At 43.8% G+C, this 19,224-nt stretch overlaps 1 protein-coding gene across 11 annotated transcripts in view; it reads right to left on the bottom strand.

The window, feature by feature from the left end:
* The window catches only part of Sptan1 (spectrin alpha, non-erythrocytic 1), a 65,892-nt gene that overhangs the window by 36,993 nt on the left and 9,675 nt on the right, over positions 1 to 19,224 (bottom strand). For all 11 annotated transcript variants that reach the window (NM_001309460.1, NM_001177667.1, NM_001369325.1 and 8 more), the window contains 14 exons: positions 15,843 to 16,082; positions 14,257 to 14,382; positions 11,159 to 11,299; positions 10,699 to 10,845; positions 8,161 to 8,294; positions 7,920 to 8,064; positions 7,527 to 7,681; positions 5,990 to 6,125; positions 3,416 to 3,517; positions 2,463 to 2,600; positions 1,712 to 1,822; positions 769 to 846; positions 504 to 659; positions 94 to 298 (listed from right to left, as the gene is read on the bottom strand). In NM_001309460.1, coding sequence (NP_001296389.1) covers positions 94 to 298; positions 504 to 659; positions 769 to 846; positions 1,712 to 1,822; positions 2,463 to 2,600; positions 3,416 to 3,517; positions 5,990 to 6,125; positions 7,527 to 7,681; positions 7,920 to 8,064; positions 8,161 to 8,294; positions 10,699 to 10,845; positions 11,159 to 11,299; positions 14,257 to 14,382; positions 15,843 to 16,079 — 2,011 coding nt within the window. In that variant the 5' untranslated portion in view covers positions 16,080 to 16,082. The remainder of the gene's footprint in view (positions 1 to 93; positions 299 to 503; positions 660 to 768; positions 847 to 1,711; positions 1,823 to 2,462; positions 2,601 to 3,415; positions 3,518 to 5,989; positions 6,126 to 7,526; positions 7,682 to 7,919; positions 8,065 to 8,160; positions 8,295 to 10,698; positions 10,846 to 11,158; positions 11,300 to 14,256; positions 14,383 to 15,842; positions 16,083 to 19,224) is intronic.

The following is a 19,224-nucleotide window of genomic DNA, read 5'->3' as shown; positions in this document are numbered from 1 at the left end:
TGTGTGGTCCTACCATGCTAAGCCAGAGAGGAGTGTTTAGTTTCCCAAACATTCCTATCACCAACCACTTTTCTATCATCTATTTTCTCCCACCTTTCAGTTCTGTGGCCTCTAGAAGTTTCTTCCACAAACTGATGACCTCATTCATACGAGCTGCTACTTCTTCCTTGGCATAGTGGTTGACATCTATTAGCTTCTGCCCAGCTTTCTCAAGGGCATCAATCCGGCTCTGGTTTGCTGAAAGCTCAGCCTCAAAAGCCTGATGCTTTTGGACTTTCCCTTGCAGGTTGGATGGATCCTGCGAATCAAAAAAAGAAGAGGGTTGTGCCTGAACTGGAGAATATATATAGCTACTTCACACTCATAAAACAGAAGATTTACGCTAACTAGTGTGGTTTGTGTGACCTTCTTTGTGTTTTTTGGTTTTGTTTTTTTAGCTCCAAGTAGTTTTTGCAAGGTTTAGCTTACTACACAACTACTAAAGGAAACTCTGATTTTATTACTTTATAAGCTTCATCGGTGGCCGTTTTCATCTTCTCGTTGACCCAACTTTTGAGCTCATCAGAATCACGGAAGAACTGCTGCAGATGGAAGGAATCAGCCAGCTGTGCCCGGCGATGCATGGCTCGCTCATGAAGGGCATTGCGGCGGCTCAGGAGCTGTAAGATAGATTACATGACTCTACATTATACTCCCCAAAAGGTGACTGGCCTGACTGAGCTGCATCAAGCATCTTAGAAAGGAGCACGACATGCCCAGGGAACTCACAGCATCTCGTCGAGTCGCTACATCTTCCATTGCGTAGTGGTTATTTTGGATGAGTTTGGTTGCAAATTCATCAAGGGCCTAGAAAGGAAGGCAGGAGTTGTCACTGTGAGCACAGAGCCTGGACTATGGAGAACACATCCTAATCTTTCAATCTCTCTCTCAATATTTCTCTTAATCAATCTCTCTTCAAGACAGGGTTTCCCTGTGTAGCCCTGACTGTCCTGGAAATAGCTCTATAGTCCAGGCTGGTCTAGAACGCAGAGATTTACCTGTGTTTGCTTCCCAAGTGTGGGATTAAAGGCATGTGCTATGAAGCCATGCAAAAACACCCAACACCCTAATCTCTCTGTCCAGGCTTGCCCTGTGACACACACTTACTACTGGGCCCAGGTGGCTGATTATGTTTACCTACAGATTTACAGGTATGTCCAACCTGTGGCTCATGGGCTGTATGCACCCCAGGACAGCCATGAATTTAGAGTAACATGAAAACCCTAAACTTAAAATGTATGAGATTCTATTGTGATTTTGGAGGGAGGGGGAAAAGTATCCAGTTCTCAAGAGTGAGCTACACAGACATGAACATCACTGTTAAGTGGATATGCCTGGAAGACTGCTTGAGTCTCACAGAATGCAAGACTGTTCATCCCTCAAGTCTACAGACCTGACCTGCTACTATCTGAGAACTCAAGAGTGTTAGATGTCAGTCAACAGCCTTCTTATCCTTTCTACTAGGGTAGTGTCAAGTCAGAGGTACATCTTAATCTAGGTTTGCATTAAGCAATTGATTCTGCTCCATAAAGCTGTGTTACAAGTGCAAGATGATGCAATGTTGTCAATGTGAGGTCTCACATAATCCTGGCAGTGCCCTGCATGAACTTCCCAAGCCTCTGAGAAAGGGACTCAGTTTACTCTGTGGATGACATGACAAGAAGGATCTTACTGTGATTTTTTCTTCCTGGGCACTGAGAGATTTTTCAAAGTCCTCATGCTTCTTCAAAAGAGCTTCCACACTGTCTAAGGAGTCACCCAAGTCTTCATTTAGCAGGAATGCCTGGAGAGGAGGAAGCAAGTGTGAGGGATCAGGGGCTTTCACTCGCCTACAGCCTGAAAGAAGCAGCAGAGTTGGGAAAAACACAGACAGAAAGAGTCTATGGCCTGAGGTCACTATTGAAAAGTCTAGTCTTTCTGGAATCTCTTAAAGATCAGTCAGTAACACTGGGAAAGAATACTTACTATATATTCTATCAAACAGTTTTCAAATAATTTCCTCCTTTAAGTGGGGAGGGTATTGAGACAAGGTCTCACTATGCAGTGCAGACACTCTTTAACCCTCTAAGGTAAGGAGCCCAGCTGGCATCAAACTTGCAATCCACTCCCCATAGCCTTCTTAGTGAGAATGCAAACAGGCACCAACCCCACCTCTCACATAGCCCTTACAGCTTTTCATTCATTCAGGTTACACACAGGGTTAAACTCTAATGTTTAGAAATCGTTTTTGTACTGCACAAATCTTTTCTAAGGGCCTTGCTGAGTCAGCAATGACTAAGGCAGACAAAAGAAACCTGCTTAGTTCCCTTCTTCACTCTATTCAAAACTGAAATGGCTCCAACGTTCTGAAACAGTCAGCATTCACTGGAGAAGCAGGGCATGACCCTTTCAACTCCCTGGTTGAGGGTTCCAGTACACATTACCTCCTGCTTGCTCATCCAGTTGTCCACCTGCTCAGTGTCACGGTAGAAGAGCTGCAAGTCCATGCACTGCTCATACTGCTGCCTCCGAAGCTCCCACAGCTCCAGCAGGGCAGTTCTCTCCTCGGAGAGGATGCTCAGCTTGGGGAATGGGAAACAAAGTTACCTTTTACCTTCTGGGAGACACAGAGCTTCCCAGAATAGTCTACTCCTCATGCTAGACTTTAGGCATTTCTCTGTGCAATAGTACTTAATGTATGTAAGCTTATCATAGGAAATAGAGAAATACTACAGAGTTGGCATGTGTGTGCTATCCATAAGAACCCCACCTTGACTAACCTAGAATTTACTGTCAAATTATCATAAACAATCTGCATGAAATTGTCAAGGTGACTGGGAGATAGATGAAAGACTGCAAGCAAGACTATGTGAAGAGGACTCTCAAATGAGAGCTGCAAATGAGAGTGCACAAGTGCTTGAGACACTTTACAATCATCTGTCTCCTAGTCATACCAACTACTAAAGCAGGACTGACTCTCTGCAAAGTCCTTTTAGAATAAGGAATGTGTCATACATGCTTGAAAAAAGTCTCTTGGTCCAATATATTACATACATACATGCATGCAAATGTACGAGTGCACACACATATATACAACGCCTCTCCCCCAATTCTGACAGGGTCTGTACAATCATACAGTTTGGAGCTTGCTATGTAGACCACACTGACCTCACACTCACAGAGCTCTATCTACCTGCCTCTTCTCTCTAATGCTGTGATTTAAAGGTGTGTGCCAATATGGCCAACCACATATCAAGAAAAAGCTACCCTTTTGTGCCAGACTCATGTGGGCTAAGAAATATTCTTACTTGATGCTAGGCCCCTAACTGGCCCCAGAGATACAGCAGCACTCTCTAGTCTTGCCCTTCCCCTTAAAAGCCCCTTTTAACTACCTTACCTTCTCCCTCACTTCATCTGAGGCATAGTGACTAGCCGCAAGCAGAGCTTGCCCAGACTCATCTGCAGACTTAAAGCTATCTTCATGAGCGTCGATCTCACCCTGAAGAGGAAAAGAGACAGCATATTTCCAATATTTTTGGTGGAGTTGGGAAAACAACACCAAGTTGTTGAATTTTAAATAATTTCCACAGGTAAGAAAAGACAGAGAGGAGGTTCAGAGTTTCCTAACTCCGAGTTTAAGAAATAATACAGGGCCGGGCGTGGTGGCGCACGCCTTTAATCCCAGCACTCGGGAGCCAGAGGGAGGCGGATTTCTGAGTTCGAGGCCAGCCTGGTCTACAGAGTGAGTTCCAGGACAGCCAGGGGTGCACAGAGAAACCCTGTCTCGAAAAACCAAAAAAAAAAAAAAAAAAAAAAAAAGAAAAGAAAAAGAAATAATATAGGAAAACAACTAGCTGGCAACTGAGAAAGGAGGCGCTGTGTGTATGTCTGTGTGTGTATCTGCAGGCCACATGACATTAATCAGGCGGCCACACAGTCACAGAGACACAAGCTCTCCTACTTACTCTTCATTTTCTTTTTTGTGCCATATGAGCTTGCTTACTACAATTTTTTAGTACTTACACAGTGAGAAAGGAAGTCCCTTCCTTTTCTGCCATGTTCCTTAAAGCCTCCCCCTTCTAAACTTAGCTTATTCATCACAGATGCTCACAGTTCTGTTGGGCTTTTGGTAGCATTGCATTGAATGTCTACATTTACAAAAACCATCCCTTCAGCCATGCACTACGGAAGTAATTTTATTTGACCAATCTGTTCATCTTTTTCTAACGTCTTTCAATAAACGTTTTTCCTTTGTTTGTTTTTTGAGAAAGGGTTTCACTGTGTAGCACTGTGACTTTATAGTCCAGGCTGTCCTGAAATTTAAGAGATCCACGTGCCTCTGCCTTTCAAGTGCTGGGATAAGAGAGGCCTGTGCCACCACACCCAGCCTGGGTTTTTGGTTTTTGTGACGGTATCTTGCTGTCTAACCTTGGTTGGCCTGGAACTCAAAGATTCACCTGCCTTTCGAGTGCTAGTATTAAAATTGTGCACTTTTATGCTTTTTTATCTAACAACTTCTATGTTTTTAAATTTTTGTGAAGTTGAGTGCACACCTTTAATACCAGCAGCAGGACCAGTTTTGAGTAGAGCAGTTCCAGGCCAGCCAGGACCACACAGAGAACCCTGTCTGGAGGAGTGGGGCAGTTAGGCTGAAGAATTGCTCCTGTCACTGTCCTCCATTTGTCTGACTCTGCTGGTTCCCTTCTTCTGTATGTCACATGCACTCTGTTACCTACCTCTACACCCCTTGAGATCTCTGCTTTTCCTTTTATGGTCCTGCTTTACTTTCATACTCCCCACCCCTACACACACTTTTTTTTTTTTTTTTGGTTTTTCGAGACTGGATTTCTCTGTGTAGCCCTGGCTGTTCTGGAACTCACTCTGTAGACCAGGCTGGCCTCGAACTCAGAAATTCAGAAATCTGATCTGCCTTCCTCTACCTCCCAGGGGCTGGGATTAAAGGCGTGCGTCACCACTGCCTGGCACCTTACACACTTTTAAGCCTAGATTATTTATAAGAGAGAAAACGTGCACTGTCTTCAAGTCTGCTTATCAATCAAGTTTTACAGCTTTCCTCAAACAACTTGCAAAGGCTTTCCTGTCAAGTACCTTGTATTTGCTACCACTTTCCGATCATTACTCCGTGACCTTTTTAGGAAGAGTCAATGTTTTATGTATGTGTATGCCCATCTGTGTACACAGGCAAGAGGTTAACATCCTGTGTGTTCCTACATCAAATCACCAGCTTACCTGAGACAGAGTCTCTGGCTCAATCTAGCGCTCACTGATGCTAATGGGCTGGCTGGTCAGTGAGCCCTGTGATCCTACTGTCACCCCTGCCCAGCACTGGGATTACAGGTAAGCTTAACAGGCTATTGTTAGTGTGAGCACTGGGACTGAACTCATGTTTTCGTGCTGCTCTTAAGGCACCTTACCAGTTGAGTCACCTCCTGTTCCCAAATAATAGATAATCTTCGATATAACTTACTTTGGTGAAGTACCAAAATAAAAAAACAAAAAACTAAGTTATTTGAACTAACAATAAAATTCAAGACTTTTTTTTTCTTTTCTTTTTTTGAAACTGTGGCTCTTGTGGTACAGGCTAGCATCAAACCTGTTATGTAGCCCCGTCTGGCCCTGAATCCCTGATCCTTCTGCCTGTATCTCCCAAGTCCTCAGTTTAAAGTTGTGCACCATCAATTATCATGCTAGACAGACATTTTTCAGAGAGCACAGAGGGGCATGGAAGGAAGCAGCACCTTTAAGGAGAAAAGGCTTGCCTCTCTCTCTGTCTTCATGGATAATACTGAACCCTGCACCAGAAGCAGGTAAGGAGATCCCCAAAAGCAAAACCCACAGCAGACTACAAGAGGGAGATGACAGTTCTGACTACAGGCCCCCCAAACAGCTGAGTCCTGTCTCACTACACGATAATGCCTTCCTTCAGTTGTAGGAAATCCTGAACTCTTACCTTGTGCTCTTGATGCCTGTCCAGCAGGGCTTCAGCACCAGCCACATCATTGGCCAGTTCATCTGCATTGATGAGGGCTTTCATTTCAGTTACCCAGCTTGTGAGGTCACGGAAGTCAGCAAGAAAGCGCTGAAGCCTTGGGAAAATTAAAAGTATGTCACATCCAGTGGTGGTCTCAGGATAAAAGATGGCTTTCCTAGACATTTGAATTTTGTTCTCAAAAGTCAACAATGCAAACCCTAGTCCTGGGAAAGGAAAAATTCCTTAAAAGTTCATCGGAAGGCAGAAAAACGGGTTCTGCTGTTCTGGGATGTGATGGCCTCATCTTGTGTCACATGTTTTTTTGCTGTCGAGATAGGGTCTCTTTCTGTTGTCCCGGCTTGTCATTACCATTGACTTGCATCTGTAACTTCCTTGTTATATTCTGGGCCAAATCAAGAAGAGCAAGAAGTGATCTCTACCTTTCCAGTTCATTTACTGAGTTGTAACAGACTATTTTGCATAATACTGACAGCTCTGAGGTATTTTGATTCTGTCAGTCAAAGTAGAAGAGTGGACAGAATTTATAAAGTTATAAAATAATATACACACCAACTACACTCTGCAAAGCTGTTAGTCTCCATAGAATTTTAATGTAGATCAGGGAAAGCTACTACTTTCTTATTGGTTGCAGAGGGATTTCAATCAGCAATATAACTGTTCTGATCACATCTAGGTCTGTGTGATCTGGCTGGGATTCAGACACACCACACACTTTTAATCCTTCTGGCTGAAATACAGACATACCCTTAGTACACATCTTCAATCCCAAACAATGACGTCTAATTGAGGGGAAGACAAAGTGAAGAATCAAAGAAAGAAATGAGAGAATCAGCCAGACAAGCAACGCCTAACTTGCAGAACAACAGAAAGGAAAGGGAGGCTATTTTAGAGCAGTGCAGGGAGAGAGTCGGTCAACTGGGAGTCAGTGCAGTGAGTACAGTACAGTGGAGTTAAATTCATCTGTGAGTTCAGTGCAGGTCAGCAGAGGCAGCTGAAGCCAGAGAATAAGAAGGAAGCAGATTAGAACAAATTGTCAGTGTTAGTTTGAAGCTAAGTCGAACAATTCAGTGGAAAGCTGAGAAGCCAGACTGAATCAGTCAGCTTGGAGAGGAGTTTGAGCCAGAACAGCTGAACTGTACCAGCCAGCCACAGTTCAGAAAGATCTAGAAAGGCTGAGCTCATTCAGCAGTAAGCCTCCAAGACGACAATTAGGTTTGGGGAGTAAAAGTTACTCTTATGGGGGTGGGTGAGTGGATGAGTACCCTCTCAGTCGCAAGGGGATGGGGAATGGGGTGAAAAACTCTGGGAGGGAGGATTGAGAAGGGGGGCAACATTTGGAATATAAATAAGTAATAATAAATAAAAGTTACTTTTACAATTGGTGATTCCTGGCAGGGTACAGATATATTCTTGGTCCCTAAAATTGACCCTCTGCCTCTCCTGTTTATACAACAGTCAAACTCTGACTGCTGAGCACCAAAACATTATTTGCTACCTGTACGAGTCATCAAGCCGTGCATGTCTCTCTGCTGCCAGAGTTCGGATCTGTTCCCAGTTGGTAATCAGCTCCTCTCGCTTCACCTGGATCTGGCTGGCACTCAGAGGGTGTGACTGTTGCAGGCGGTCAGCCTCAGCACACAGGGCTTTCACCTAAAAACAGATTCTATCAGCATCACTCTCCCACTGTGGCTAACTAACATAATCAGTGGTTTTCAACCCACCTTATAGCCTGGTGTAGTGGCACACACCTTTAATCCCAGTACTTGAGAGGCAGAGGCAGGCGGATCTCTGAGTATGAGGCCAGCTGCTCTACATAGTGAGTTCCAAGACAGACAGAGCTACACAGTGAGACCTGGTCAGAAAAACAAAACAAAACAAACAAACTCACCTTGTCCTCTAGAGCAGCAAGATCTCTCTCCAGACCCTCATGCTTTCGAAGCAGAGCTTGAACACTTGCTAAGTCTCTGCCGAAGTCATCAGAGGCCATTAACTGCTCTTTCTCCTTAATCCAACCAATGGTCTCATCTACATCCCTGCAGAAGTCAACCAGTCAAACCAGGTATACAGCCATCCAAGTGCACTGGGAACACCAGAGTCCGAGCTCTGCTTTGTTCTCACAGCCCTAGTACCTGTTAAAGCGCTGGACCTCAGCAGCACCGAACAGCTTGCCCTGCCTTTGAAGAGCCAGGCCTTTCAGTCGCTGCCATGCTGCATTCACCTCATCCTGCTTGGTCTTGATCAGCTCCTCTTCCGGGTGCTGCTCCTACACAGGGAAGAGAATGGGCTGATCTGCCTGTCACCAGTGGCTTCTGCAAGTTATTCTGGGCTTGGTTCAGGAGCACAAGTTAGTCTTCCCAACTGTAAAGAAGCTGGGTCTGTGCTAATAGGAAGGGAGCTGCAGCTCAAGAAAGCATCTACTTTGAATAGACTTTCTATTCCTTGGAGAGTGTGCTTAGCCTGTAAAGGGTTATAAATATCAGTACCAGGTTTTTGTTGTCGTTTTTTCTTTTTGAGACAGTCTCAGTATATGACTATATTATTATCTATATTATTCCTGGTGGCCTGGAATTTGCTATATAGACCAGGCTGCATAGTGATATACCTGCCTCTGCCTCCCAAATGTTGTTGTGCCTATGCCTGTCCAATACCAGATATTAAACACACTGGGGATGATAGAGAGATGGTTGAGTGGTTAATAGCCTTTGTTGGTCTTGCAGAACACTGAGATTTGGTTCCCAGTGCCAACATAGTGGCTTACAATTATCTCTTAACTCCAGTTTCATAGAATTCAATGTCTGACCTCCATAGTAATCAGGAATACACAGGGCACACACACATACATGCAGGCAAAATATTTATACACAAAATAAAGTAAAAATAAAAATTTCAACAAAAACAGACACACTGGGTCTAACTTCATCAATGCACTCCCATCTATTTCAAATTCTCAAAAAAACACTAGCATTTCAAGTGTCTACGAGGCAGCTAAGTACGGCTCTTAGGGTCCAGAGTTTATTCCTAGAGTGGACAGGAGACAACTTGTTAATAAGAGCTCCCCACCCCCACGTACATTACAGAGTTTGTTTACTTTTAGCCAGAAAGAATACATGCAGGTCAGATTGAGCATCTGAGTACTGAGGCTTGGCTTGACCACTCCTGCCTAGCAAGCCTTTGCAATGGCTTGGAACTTGAAGGTGACACTGGCTCTCTTCAAGGACAAGATGCTACTGTGCACTTCTGGCTATCCTCTCACTCACTCACTAAAAAATGGAAAATGTATTAACACCAAAGACCTGGAAATTTTAACTTTGAACTACTTCAATAGACTCCTTTCTCCTCCACCTCCTGGTTCCAATGGCTAGATTTTCTTCAGAGCACATTGAATGACAGTGTAGTAGATGATGACCATTTTAAAACAGCTCTCATGTAGGCAATGGGGAAAGGTGGCGTTTCCATCCCATCCCCCTCTTTTCTCCTTTTTGGGTTTTAAGAAAGAGTCTACCAGTAGCCCTGGCTAGTCTTGAGCCCTCCTGCCTCAGCATCCCAGTGCAGGGAAACAGATGTCATCACACCTAGCTGTCTCTGTCCCTCTTAAGGACCTCCAAAGCTACCAATGTAGAGCTCATTTATTACCAAGTCCTTCTAGAGGCCCTCAGAGCCCAGAAAAGCTTCAGTAGGAAAGAAAGGAAGAGCTATCACTACTGGTGGATGCCTGCCAGAATTAGGTAGGAATTTACTATCACACCTTGGTTCAAGGTCTGAGGAAAACAGACAAGTTCTAGAAGCTCAATAAAAGTTCATTCTGCCCAGCCCAAAAGTGGATGAAGAAAAGAAATCAAATGAATTCTGCCTTTCCTGCCCAGGGCCACAAGGTAAAAGCATGCTCTTATCTGGGAACAATCGGAATGGAGCTATACTTACACCTAGTCAGAACTTTTAAAATACTTATAAGAGCTACTTATAAAATGTGTTCTTTAGAAATTAGGGATCTCTCAAAAAACAAAAAAATAGCCAGGCGTGGTGGCGCACACCTTTAATCCCAGCACTCGGGAGGCAGAGGCAGGCAGATTTCTGAGTTCGAGGCCAGCCTGGTCTACAAAGTGAGTTTCAGGACAGCCTGGACTATACAGAGAAACCCTGTCTTGAAAAACCAAATAAATAAATAAATTAATTAATTAAATAAAATAAAAAATTAAGGATCACAGCTGGGTATGGTGATGTACTTTGGGAGGAGGCAGGCAAATATCTGTGAGTTGAAGGCTAGCCTGATCCACAGATAGCCAGGAGTAATAGAGATACCCTATCTCAAAAAAGAAAACAAAAAGAAAAAAAAAAAAAAAAAAAAAGGAAGAGAAATTAAGAGATCAGACAGGGTGGGGCAGAGATTATGAGTACCTGCTGTTCTTGCAGAAGACCCAGGTTCAGTTTCTAGTACCCACAGGGCAGCTCACAACCATCTCTAACACTAATTCCATTGGATCTGACACCCTCTTTTAGCCTCTCTAGGCACCCGCCACCCATGTAGTGGGTGAAAAATACTTACATACAAAATTAAACCAAGGTGACCCATTACCTTAAAACCCATGGATGAGACAAGTTCCCTTTCATGGGACACCCCAGACCACCCCTGCTGCAGTGAGCAGCACACATCAATATCTACTTCTCACCTGGATGAGTTTGGCAGCAAACTGGCTCACTTCATTAACTCTTTCTTCATGAGCAGCCAGATCAGTCTGAAACTCTTCAAACTTCTTCTGTAGCACCTCTACATGCTCCAGGTCCTGGCCCAGCTCCTCAGAAGTCACAATTGCTTCCTATTCAGGGACAGAACCAGCTCCACTCAGCCAATAGTCAGATAACAAAGGTTGCCACGAAGATATATTAGGGCTGGGACCACATTCACTTTAGTGGACAATTCCCTGTGTAGTCCTGACTTCTGTCTTCTGAGTGTTCTTTTTCAGAGATTTCAGGTTTACAGAATAAAAGGTTCCTAGGACAGCTGAGTCTCAAAATCCTGCCCTCCATCTCACCTAGGGCTGCAACTGCACTAACACTGCCTATTAAGGCAGACCACAGGGAGATTCCTTCCTCTTGGGAGAGCCTAGCATACCCACCCTCGAAGCATACCTTGTCATTGATCCAGTCCATTACATCCTCACACTCCCGCAAATACTGCACCAGCTTCTGTGCCTGCAGCAGTTTGATTCCTTTCTCCCGCATCTTCTCCAAAAGCAGTTCCCACTGCCGGTGCAGCTCCATTAAACGTGTCTGGAGATTAAAAGTCAGACCTTTAAGCCAGGCACAGTGGCGCATACCTTTAATCCCAGCACTTGGGGATAAAACTCACATCTCTTGAGTTTTATGCCAGCCTGATCTACAAAGTGAGTTTTAAGACAGCCAGGGCTTCACAGAAGAACCATGTCTGGAAAAAACAAAGCAAAAACCAAAACCACAAAAGCCAGTGAGGTGGCTTAGTGCATAAAGACTCTTTCTTGCCACCTGAGGAAGTCACAGCCAAAGGAGAGAACAGATTCCTGAAAATGTCGTATGACCTCCACATGTACACTGCAGTGCGTGCATACTCCTCTCTTCCACTCTCTTATACGGTAACAAAATTAAAATGAACAAGAATTACAATGTGAAAATCTTGGGGTAACCATCAGCTCTCAAACGGCTCAGAAAAGGCTTTGTAGAGCCTTATGGTGACAGGAGATGTGTTCAAACCTCATCCCCACACAGTAGTCACAGGGCCCAAAGTATTCACTTCCCAGCATCATTGGGTGTTCACAGCAAAGACCTAGTAAGGACCTAAGAACTGAGGGAAGCTAAAAAACAGCATTTTAAACTGTGTGCTGTGTTCTAATCCCAGCTTGGGGCCTTGATTATGGCCACCCCATGATTCTGGAAGTTTCTGGGTAACACTAACAGGCAAAGTTGTTTCACACAGGTTCAAACACAAACAGAAATGGAATCTGGGATCCACCCATGCTGAGATGTCACTCCCAGCAAGAGGAAAAAAAAAAAAAAAAAAACTCTGAAAGCCAGGTGGACAGTCGGCATGGGTGGAGTCTCTTACAAACAAGCAAGAAGGTTTCCCCAGCAGAGAGAAAGCTGTGAGAATGAGAGCTCACACAGTTCACTGCACAGCGCCATGACTAGAGGAAAAGGCATAACAAGTCAATACTCCACCTACTCGGATGTGAGACCCGATGTGGGTGGCGGTGACTATGGGGCGCCAAGCTGTCCGGTATGGTGTGAAAGTCTAAACCAGCGACAAGACAGGTTATACAGGACAAAGACACAGCCTTCTACTCCACCCACTTTCCTATCTGCTAATGCTGCCTGCCAAACTAATTTTTGGGACAAACTTCCAAGGCAGGTCAGCACGACTATAGGAACTGTGAGCCCAAATAGTAGGTGACAGAACTCTTAAGAACAGGCTTACAGACTGGACAGACCTTACCCTCAAGTCCACTGTTCAACCACACAAATTTCATTTTCACAGTCAAGTCACAACTCAGATGCTCGCATAACTTTCCCAGCCCTGAGCGTCAGAGAAAACCCAGTTACACAAGCTGCCGACAGTCCAGGACATGAGCAGGCAGGGCAGCAAGAGCATTTAAGAAACACCAGAACTGACTGGATTGGAAAGAAAGCCTGGGTCTGACTCAGGTCACTTCTCAATATAGGCATAAGCTAGCAGTGGGAGCTTTCAGAGATGCACCAACAGGAATTTTAGAAAGAATGATGACAGGCACGGAATACAGCAGACTGTGCCAGAAAAGAGCAGCACCGTGAAACCCTACTTCTCAGCTGTGGAACACTGGGCAGGTTACACAAAATTCTCTACGCCTTAGTATGTCTACCCTTCTGTGACAGAGAAATAGAAACCTTGCAAGCTTATGAAAATTATAAACATCAGCCAAGTGTCTTGCGGTACCTTACTAGCTACTAATAGCAACTTGACAAATGCTAACTAACAATGTATATAGTTGATTGACAAGCTCTCAAAATGGGGCACAAATGAACTCAGCTTTGGATACTCCCTCTCCCAAGATGATTCCCAAAAGTCAAAACACTTAAATCTGTTTCTCCTGGGCCTATCTGTAGCTAGGTTATACTATACAGTCCCATATACCCCAGGAAAACGTCTATTCAGAAGTAAGAAGCCAACTGACTTCATTTACCTAATAACGATGGAAAATACTTGTATTTAATTGAGAGATGTATTACACTAGCCAAATGAGTTCAATATAATTAACCATTTGGTCATAGGACAACCAGCACTCCCTTTCCTTAAAATCATTACTAATAATTAACAGTTCCTAGCTGGACATGGTGCTGCACACCTTTAATCCCAACACCCAGGAGGCAGAGGCAGGCTGATCTCTGTGAGTTTAAGGCCAGCCTGGTCTACCAAGCTAGTTCTAGGACAGCCAGGGCTACACAAAGAAACTGTGTCTTGAATCTAAAAAAAGAAAAAAAAATGCTTAGATTCACCCAAAAAGTCAGTAAAGTTCATTCCAGAATACCCAGAGCATGTAAGATGCCAGCAGGGCAAATATGGCACAAAGGTCTTTGATGAAGTAACACACACTATAATCTCAGCATTTGGGAAGCCGAGACAAGAGTTGAAGCACAGCTAGATCCTGATACAAAGAAAGAAAACAAAACATACAGACAAACAAGAAGTCTATGTATCCAAGGGCTTCAGAGATGACTTAGTGATGTATACATACCTCTGTTAGAGTCCTGAGTTCAGTTCCCAGTACCCACACAGGCAGCTCACAACCACCTCTAACTCCTGCCTCAAGGAATCCAGCATCCTCTGAGTCTGAGTGCTCACGCACAAACACATATAGAATTCAAAAACAGAAACTACAGTTTTAAAAAGGGCATCCAAGGTAGGCCAGATAAAAGTGTATCTTTGAGAAAATCAACATGGCAAAGAGAAAAGTGTACTCTCTCCCTTAATACTAAATAATAGTATTACCAACCTTCTTTAACAAATGAACATATGCTGACTCACTCTACTGCAAGAATACTAATACTGTTCCTACCACACACACAAACCCTGGCTTCCAGTCTTGCTTTCAATCATAATAATATCTGGCTTGTGGATTTCACTAGAAGATGTAGTGTCTCGAGTATGGAAAAGCTGAGCTTCTAAAGTGTTCACCGCTCCTGCAGGGGAGGCTTTCAGACCAGATAGTACTCCTACTTACCCGGATGGTTTCAGATGCAAAGTGCCCTTCAGAAATCATCAAGTTTCCTGTCTCGTCCAGCTTCACAATGGCTCCTGAGTTAGCCTGTACTTCAGCTTCAAAGGCTTGGTGCTTCTGCAGCTTTCCCTGGTAGTGGAACACAAGTAAGCCCCAAGTGTTACCACACAACACTCCTCTTGTCCCCACACCAAAGGTCCCTTGTCCTCATTCCCATCTGCTCTAGTGAGGGAGGCAACCACTCAAATACAAAGGCTATGTATCTCTACAACCCTGGCCTGTGAGCACTTTCAACATGGCAGGTGCAAGACACTATAGAATATTTAAATTTATTGTCTATGGAAAAGCAGTTTTATCTAGAGAAACAAGACCACACTCAGTTTTCCTAGCTCTCAGTGTTTACCCTGTTTTTTTGTTTTTTGTTTTTCATTTGTTTGTTTGTTTGTTTGTTTTTGAGACAGGGTTTCTCTGTGTAGTCCTGGCTGTCCTAGAACTCACTCTGTAGACCAGGCTGTCCTGGAACTCAGAAATCCGCCTGCCTCTGCCTCCCAAGTGCTGGGATTAAAGGCGTGCACCACCACGCCTGGCTTCATGTTTACCTTGTTTAATTCAGTCATTCACATTCCACTTGCTTAAACCTTGCCTACATTTCTTTCATTCATTCATTCATTCATTCATTCATTCATTCATTCAATGTATGCAAGTACACTGTTGTTCTCTGCAGACACACCAGAAGAGGCAGGTAAATCTCTGAGTTTGAGGCTAGCCTGGTCTACATATTGAGTTTCAGGGCAGCTAGGGCAGCACAGGAAGACCCTGTATTAAAAACTAAAAATCCAGCCGGGCGTGGTGGCACATGCCTTTGATCCCAGCCCTTGGGAGGTAGAGGCAGGCGAATTTCTGAGTTTGAGGCCAGCCTGGTCTACAGAGTGAGTTCCAGGACAGCCAGGACTACACAGAGAAACCCTGCCTCAGGGTTGGTGAGATGGCTCAGTGGGTAAGAGCACCTGACTGCTCTTCCAAAGGTCTGGAGTTCAAATCCCAGCAACCACATGGTGGCTCACAACCATCTGTAACAAGATCTGACGCCCTCTTCTGGAGTGTCTGAAGACAGCTACAGTGTACTTACATATAATAAATAAATAAATCTTAAAAAAAAAAAAAAAAAAAGAAACCCTGCCTCAAACCCCCACCCACCATCCCAAAAATAGAACTATCAGTTTAAAGTAGTGGTTCTCAAGCTGTGTGGTCAGCAAAAACATCAGAAACACAGATATTCACATTATGATCCAACAATAGTAGCAAATTACAGTTATAAAATAGCAACAAAAATACTTTTATGGTTGGGAGTCACCACAACATGAGGAACTGCAGCATTAGGAAGGTTGAGAATCACGAGTTTAAAGTATACCGAAAAGAAAACCTCATGCTTGAAAGCCACTCTTACTCCGCCCCAACCCCTCATATGTTAGGGTCTTCTCAGAGCACAGAGTTGGTCTTTACAATGTGTCTGACTTACATTATAGCTACCCAACCTTTTTTGGGCCCCTGACTTTTGAGAGGCAAGAACTGCTGGTACTCAGACATACCTGCAAGTTGGTTGGGTCTTTGTAGTTCTCATCAGATGCAACTTGAAGCTTCTCCTGAATCCACTTCTCCAACTCCTCAGCATCTCTTTGAAAAAACTGGAACCGATAGGAATCCTCCAGCTTCTGACGCCGTAAGGTAGAGAGCTCCTTGAAGCGGTGGTACCGATCCAGGACTTGCTGTCGTCTCTCCTGGATGTCCTCGGCTGTTTCCAGCACTTTGACCCCACTTGGATCCATTTTCTGAAAAGACAGAATGACTGCAAATAAGCTCCACAGACAAGATATGTAATGGAATTAAGCTCTCTGAAGGAAAGGAATCAAAAAATCTAAGCAAACTATGAAGTAGCCTCTTCCAGGGAAAAACCCCATATGAACAAGTTATTTCAGTGTCCTAGGCAACCCCTGAAGGGTCAAGACGCACAGGCTGAGACCCATTGAGCTGTCTATTTACTCCTCACAGCACCTCCTACTCTGGCTCTTCAGAGGATGGTTTTGATAGCAACAAAAAGTGAAGTAGTTAAAGTGAAGAGCTAAGGGGCTTCAAGATTCAAAGGAAAGATTGATATTTGAAGAATTCATAAATGTTACTCAAAACAAATCTTTTTATCTTGATTTTGAATTGTAGATGTCTGAATTACTTTTTTTAAGTTTTTTGAGACTGGTGTTCTGTGTAATCCTGGCTGTCATAGAACTTGCTCTATAGACTAGGCTGGCCTCTGCCTCCTGAGTGCTGGGATTATAGAAATGTACAAGCACCATTAGGGTGACTTTTTAAAAAGGGAGGTGTCATGTCACTGCTGGCCACTTGTTATGTAATTACAGATAACCTTGAATTTCTGACCCTCCTGGGTGTTGAGCTTACAAGAATGTTCTACCAACACCAGGTTTTATGCTGTACTGGGGACCACACTGAGGGTCTTGTGCATGCTAAGCACTTTAACAAAATTGAGATATATTTCCCACCTCTAATTTACTCTCATTTAAACCAGCTTTCCTATTTATCACAGAAACTGTGAAGACTGGTGTAAATTCACTAAACCCTAATTTTGTTTTGTTTTGATTTTGTTTCTTTTATATATGTGAGTACATTGCTGTTTTCAGACATACCAGCAGAGGGCATCAGATCCCATTACAAGACCTATGGGAGAGATTTCTTAACTGCTGAGCCATCTCTCAGGTCCCTAAACCCTACCTCATGTTAAACATGCAATTTTCTAAGCAGTTTTGCCAAATTTAATGTCAAGGAGAGAACTTTACCTATTATGTGAGAAACAAAGATAATGCTACTTAGATCTTATAAGAATTAAGTCACCATGGGAATAGAGAACAACAGTAGAGCAACTGCCTAGCAAGGTTATCAGTTCCATGCCAGCATCAAAGAGAAAAAGAAACCATTTTATACTCTAGTCATTTAAGACCACAGGAAAAATAGATGTAATTTTATATAAAGCTTCTAAAATTCAGCAATACATGACCTTTCCTACTATGCTTAGAGTGGCTAAGAATGGCAAGTGACCTTTCCCTCTTTAAAAGTACAGTCTTTAGCATATACCCATCAATCAACTGATTTCTCAACATCAATGAATTTCTCTCAGGAGGCTGAGGCGAAAGAATGGAGATTTCAAGGCTAGCCTGAATCCCAGTCAGATGCTTCAAAAAGCAAACAAGAAGAGCTGGAGCGATGGCTCGGAGGCTGTCTTACGAGCATTAGCTACTCTTCCAGAAGAGGCAGGTTAGGGTCCTAGCACCCATATGGCAGGCTCACAACTACCTATAACTCCAGTTCCAGGAAATTCAATATATCCCTCTGAATTCATGGACACCAGGCACAAACAGGTACACATAAAAAACAAACAAGGGCTGGTGAGATGGCTCAGTATACCTCACGGCTGACAATCTAAGTTAGACGGCTACAATCTATATAGATATGGGAGAAAATCAATTCCACAAAGTTGTCTCCACATCCCCTCATCACATACACATTCACATACACAATAAATACTCACAGCCTGTGCCGGGAATAGCGGCCCATGCTTGAAATCTAAGCACTTTGATGTGAAGAGGCAGAAGGGTTTGCCACAAGTTCTGAGCCAGTCTGGCAAACATAACAAACACTAGGCCCACACCTAGGCTAGAGTGAGACTGTGTCAAAACAAAGTACAGTCTTCAGAGGGGATCCTGAGTACATTACGTAGGGCAGATGACAGTAAAGTCCCATCCAGAGCCTATTCTAATAATGAACTGTGTAAAAGGTAGAAAAACTGTGCTACCAGCAATACCTGGGAGCTTTTCCCTTGTCCCATTTCCTGCTACTGCAGGACGAGGGAATGTCTGGCAGGCTCGGGATTGGGATGGAAACCCTTGAAGGTGCTGCCACACTCACAGGAAATACTGCTCAGTGAGAACTGTGTGCACCTTTACCAGCTTCAAGGACTGTTCTGATGAAGATGATACCTTCCCGGGAAGCCCTGAGGTGAGTTTAACTGTAGCGCTGTGTCTTTCAGATTATACGCTATGGAGTTACTTGTTTGGTGGTCTCATTTCCATGGTACAGGACATCTACCACTTGAATACTAAGCAGCACTCCACCACTGAGCCACAAACACACGTGTGTGCATGTATTATATGTGTGCATATGTGCCTCCAAGTGTACAACTTTGTCAGGCACTTTCCTCTATCTTTTTAAATAAAACATCCAATGCATGCGATGGCTCAGCTGGTCAAAGCATGTTGCTGCCAGCCTGATGATCAGTTTGATTCTCAGGATTCGCATGACAGGAGAGAACCCACTCTTACAAGTTGTCTGTTGATCTCCATGCACACGGTGGCACAGGAGCACCCCTGGACATAACAAATACATATATGTAATAAGCATCTTAAGTATATATACATTTATTATTATTATTGGATGGTGGTAGTAAGAAGAGGTAAGAAGGGAAAAAGGGAGGGAAGGAAGGGTACAGACCACAGCTCTAAAAAGCACTGAGTCATCTCTCCTGCCCCATCTTACCTTATTTTCGGACACACAGTCTCTTCATTGAAGCTGTAGCTTACTGACTTGACTTTGCTGCCCAAACAGCTCCCCTTATACCCAACTTGAGTCACTGGAGCACAATGCTATGCCTAGACTTCCTAACAATTGTTTTACCCTGAGCCACCTCCCCAACCAGGAAAAAAGTCCTTTTCTAAAACACAATTCTCTAGAAAACTCCAAAGCAATTTTGTTTTTAAGCTCCTCATGGAGCTGCAGATGACTTTTAACATTGGGTTCTCCTGCCTGGGATTAGACATGCCTGGCTTGTGCATAATTTTTTTTTGCCTAGAATGTCCCATCCCTTCTTTCCCTGGGAAGCCCTATACATACCTCAAGATACATAGAAAT

Source organism: Mus musculus, chromosome 2, assembly GCF_000001635.26.
Source record: "Mus musculus strain C57BL/6J chromosome 2, GRCm38.p6 C57BL/6J".
In the NCBI taxonomy this organism is placed as follows: domain Eukaryota; kingdom Metazoa; phylum Chordata; class Mammalia; order Rodentia; family Muridae; genus Mus; species Mus musculus.
Note: the sequence above shows the minus strand (reverse complement) of the source record. Positions and strands in the feature narration are given on the sequence as shown.